Source organism: Pelophylax lessonae (genome assembly GCF_965119305.1).
Source record: "Pelophylax lessonae genome assembly, chromosome: 6".
NCBI classification, from domain to species: domain Eukaryota; kingdom Metazoa; phylum Chordata; class Amphibia; order Anura; family Ranidae; genus Pelophylax; species Pelophylax lessonae.
This window is the reverse complement of record NC_138773.1, coordinates 167,492,707-167,497,804: the sequence shown is the minus strand read 5'-3', so window position 1 is coordinate 167,497,804 and position 5,098 is coordinate 167,492,707. Positions and strand designations below refer to the sequence as shown.

The following is a 5,098-nucleotide window of genomic DNA, read 5'->3' as shown; positions in this document are numbered from 1 at the left end:
TTTGACAATCTCTTCTCTCTTAGTCTAGAAAATGCCCATACTATTTATTAACCACTTCCCGCCCGCCCTATAGGCAAATGACGGTGGGAATGTGGTTGTATTATCCTGACCGGACGTCATATGACGGCGGCAGGATAATACAGCTCTGCGCATCCCCCCGGGGGCGCGCAGAGCGGCGATCGGTGATGCGAGGAGTCAGTCTGACTCCCTGCATCTCCGATCTCGGTAAAGAGCCTACTGACGTAGGCTCTCTACCATGTGACCAGCCGTGTCCAATCACGGCTGGTTACATAGTAAACAGGAAGAGCCGTTGATCAGCTTTCCTCAGTTCGTGCCTGACAGGCACGAGTAAAGGAGCATCGATCGGCGGCTCCCCTGACAGGGGGGGGGGGGTCGGCACTGGTAATCAGATCATTGATTACCAGTGCAGACCCTCGGGGGGGGTGCCACTAGAACCACCAGGGATGCCCACCCATGACCCCAGGGATGCCCATCTATGACCCCAGGGATGCCCACTATGGCCACAGGGATAGCAATCAGAGCTCAGGGAGCCCCCCATTGCCCTCCCCATCAGTGCTGCCCACCAGTGCCCTCCCTATCAGTGCTGCCCACCAGTGCCCATCATTGCCATCTATCAGTGTCGCCCACCAGTGCCCATTATTGCCCACCAGTGCCGCCTATCAGTGCTCATTAGTGCCCATCAGTGCCGCCCACCAGTGCCGCCTATCAGTGCCGCCTATCAGTGCCCATCAGTGCCCACCAGTGCCACCTATCAGTGCCCATTAGTGCCCATCAGTGCCACCTATCAGTGCCCATCAATGCCGCCTATCAGTGCACAGCAGTGCTGCCTATCAGTGCCCACCAATGCTGCATATCAGTGCTACTTATCAGTCCCACATATCAGTGCCTATCAGTGCCGCCTATCAGTGCCGCCTATCAGTGCCACCCCATCAGTGCCACCCCATCAGTGCCACCCCATCAGTGCCTGTCAGTGCAGTCTCATCAGTGCTTATCAGTGCAGGAAAAAACGTATTTATTTACAAAATTGTATAACATAAACAAAAAAACTTTTTTTTTTTTTTCAAACTTTTCGGTCTTTTTTTATTTGTTTAGCAAAAAGGAAAAAACCCAGAGGTGATCAAATACCACCAAAAGAAAGCTCTATTTGTGGGGGGAAAATGACATAAATGACATTGGTGTAGGTACAGTGTTGCATGACCGCGCAATTGTCATTCAAAATGCAACAGCGCTAAAAGGGCAAAATTGGCCTGGGCAGGAAGGGGTGAAAGTACCCGGTATTGAAGTGGTTAATATTCAGCTCCTATTGACTTTAAAGGGGTTTAGATTTGGCACCTGAACTTCATTCATCTTTGTAAATCCTGCCTTAAACCAAACCTAGGTTCAGCTCATGTCTAAATGCGGAATAGTGACAGCTTTTGAGCACTATATTGTTTTCTGACCTGCAATCACAGTGTCTTCTAGAGGGAAATGTTCATCAGCGACTTCCATTGTGGCTCTGGGATGTAATGGGACTGAAAGCCGAGAGAACAAAAGGAAGCTGATGCTTGAAGATAATAAAGTGTGTTTTAATAAGCTATGTCCTTTTGGATTATTTACCTTTTACCATGCCCATCAATTAATGTGGCACCATGGCACACATTGCATGTTACACCTGTCCCTGCCAGGAAAGGGCTAGTTGATTGTGTGGACTGAAAGCCGAGAGAACAAAAGGAAGCTGATGCTTGAAGATAATAAAGTGTGTTTTAATAAGCTATGTCCTTTTGGATTATTTACCTTTTACCATGCCCATCAATTAATGTGGCACCATGGCACACATTGCATGTTACACCTGTCCCTGCCAGGAAAGGGCTAGTTGATTGTGTTCGCCCCCTAGGAAGAATTTCAGTCCTCCCTTGGCAGAGGCCATTAAGGGCCAGGATAAGAATAGAATTCATGGAAAATCCATTCCAGACTCTGAAATCAATTAGTCTAACTCAGAAATACACCAAACAAACCTATTTTCATTTACAGGCCAAATTGTTAATTTAACATTTACAAAAAAATATCACATTATAGAAGGGAACTTTTTTCAGATTTCTTTTATTACATGTGCTACAAATGGAACACACAATAATACACAGCCTCATTGGAAATTATGCTGTTTTTTTTTTCATGTTGTAGTTTATTGATAGCCCTGGCTAAGAGCATCAACCAGGACAGCAATGAACTTCTCCCACGCATGCTGGACTTGAGGAGAAAAGGCAGCTCCCAGTTTGGCAGCCAGGACAACAACCAACACTTCTCCAAGACGCTACATAAGAAAAAGAAAAATGTTGTTAATTTTGTTAAATATGAATTTAAGCAAATCATTACTTTAACACATTTTCAAACTTTTTTGCGCTTTGCTTTGGATAACTAAAAAAGTTATTATATATTACTATTTTTCTAATGAAATAATTTGATGAAGTGTACAACAACCAGAGATCTACAAAGAGAGATCAGCAGTTGTTACATTTTCTTTGAGCTGCTAAAAAAGAATGGGTTGCTGTGGATTACTATCAAACATTACTCTGGTTATTAGTATATTTAAAGCCAAAACTTTTTTTTTTTCAATTTTGGAAGAAGAACGGAAGGGGTTTTTTTTTTTTTTTTGTTTGTTTTTTTTTAATGTATTGCTTTGTTTCTTGGGAAATCCATCTCTACAATTGTCACCAGATGTGACAGGTCATCTTCTAATAGGGGCACAATGTCAATTAAAAATTGTATAAGAGGTAATTTTTTCTAAATCTTTTAGAGATTCCCTCACACTTCCTGTTTAGTCTCTAAGACAGGAAGCATGCTGAAATCAGTTTCGGTTATATTAACTATTTCTTACTCCTCAAAATGAACAAAGTTTTGGATTTCCATACACTTTAAATATACTTACAAAGGTCACAAGGTCATACAGTACATTTCTGTTTGGTCAATAGAAAGCAATCAAGCCCAGTGTTAAATAAAATATAAAGAATAATACCCTAAAGTTCTCTGGATCTATATGCAGTTGGTTAGCATGTTCTTCACTGAGATTGTGCAGAGTGCCCTTCACATCGTCTAGGTGTTGGATGGCATTGCCAATAGCTCCCAGAACCTTCTTGCCATGTGCTTTCACCTTAGCATTACCAGCAATTGCAGCTGGGCTGGAGAGATCTCCAAAGGTGCTGAAATACCTCTGGGTCCAGGGGTAGACTAAAAACAGCCTATGAAAAAAGAAGAAAACCATGTTTGATTAATATTTTCCACCAGGAACCTTCAAACATATATATATTAGCAATGAATAAATACAACATCATGGGTGTGATGTATGACTGACTAGTATGTACCTATGTATCAATTAATACTTGGTTGTATGTGTGCAAATATATGAATGATAAAAAAATATTATGTTTTCATATTGTGTAAAGATATACAGTATGTTACTTTCAAAACTAACATTCATTACAGTGTCTATAGTGCAAGAAGTCCCATCTTGGAAAAGGAAAAGAAATAACAGAAAGAAAGATCAGTAAAGATAAATACATGACAAGTGTCATTTGAAAGTATTATTTTGAAAGTAATATTTTGATTAGAATAATTGCACAGATTAACGTAACAAGCAGAGGGTGGTGGAGGATTATAGCCCCATTTTATTAATTTTTTTTTAACTGTGTCACATTGGAGAGATTCCCTATCACTTCCTGTCCCATAGGAACAACAGATGAGAAGGAAGGAAGGAAGGTAGAGGAAATTTCTCTGTTATGGTGAAAATCCCCTCTTAGACAGTTGTCACCAGAACTAGTATCCCCATTAGAAGATTTCCCTTCCATTTCTGTTCTGGTGGCAACTCAAGATTTGGGATTTTCTTTCATTTTCCCTCTGGTCACTCTGGTGACCAGGACAAACAGAAAAGGCGGTTATACCTACTCGGGACACAGACAATATTAAATAACTAATTCCATCCCACACTATCCATATATAAAAATGTTTGATTTTAGACATTCTTTAATAGTGTCTAAGATTAACTTTTAATGCCCTATTTCCTGCAAATGTGTTATCAACTTGGATAGAGTGGGTAAAAGTTAGAATCTTTCCCAGGTTTTTTTTTTTTTTTTTTTGTCTGTCTGTCTGTGGCCCCACTGGAGATATTTCCCCTAACTTTCTATATGTCACAGTCACAATCATTGGATTTGGACAAAAAATAAATAAATAAAGATGTGAAATGTGCAATATATTAGGAAAACTATTGAATTCCACTTTACATAGTGCCTTATTAGGCAAACCGAAATCTGATTCAATGAAATTTAAATTTAATTTTTTTGTTAAGATAATTACTTTTTGCACTTTGAAACCATGGAAATAATAAAGCATTAGAAGACTGATGATTCGGGTTAGAAGATACTGGAAGCATAATAGAGAGATTCTGAAAAAAGTAGCAACACCAAGGGAAGTTGTTATACCTGGTAAGTGCTTCATGTCCATCCTGTTCAACATTGACGTTCTTCCACACAGAGGTGATGGCGGCCCTCTCTTCAGCAGTCCAGTGAACCATGGTGGTGGATTGAGTTAGATGAGAGTAGCTCCTGCTTCAAGAAGTAGATGATAGATGGCAAACCAAACTTTTTCCCCATTTTATTTATAGTCTGCTTGGTAAGTCCCACCTACATTTCATTAGTGCTTCGTCATAGTATTGTATCACCGTTAAACTGATAAGTGAATCATATAACTGACTATGCTCTTTTATATCATGCCTTGTTAATACCTTATTTTCTATGTCTACATGCTGATCACACAGAACTTGGTCTCCACATGCATAAGTTAAAAGCAGATAAGAAAAAAACAGCTGTGTAATAGATACAATTCTTGATACAGAGAACCAAATTTTTACAGATGTCTTTCATGAAACATGGCAACAAATTTCATGTGTTATAGGTATTATACATAGGAATCACACTCTCAGGTCACCATAGTGTTGACTTATATAGATAAATATGATCATGATGATATCACCATCGTGCTTGATTGCTTAGTAGTTTTGAAAATATATTTCTTTAAAAAATGTATTGAATGTTATTCAAGTGTATTA

The 5,098-nt window shown here is 39.6% G+C and overlaps 1 protein-coding gene across 1 annotated transcript; it reads right to left on the bottom strand.

Annotated features, from left to right (window-relative positions):
• Window positions 1–2,182: 2,182 nt before the first annotated feature.
• Window positions 2,183–4,564, bottom strand: LOC309557499 (hemoglobin subunit beta-3-like; the record flags this gene model as incomplete). Its single annotated transcript, XM_082260226.1, has 3 exons — window positions 2,183–2,311; window positions 3,014–3,236; window positions 4,473–4,564. 3 exons carry the CDS (start codon window positions 4,562–4,564, stop codon window positions 2,183–2,185), a joined length of 444 nt encoding a protein of 147 aa, XP_082116352.1.
• Window positions 4,565–5,098: the final 534 nt, after the last annotated feature.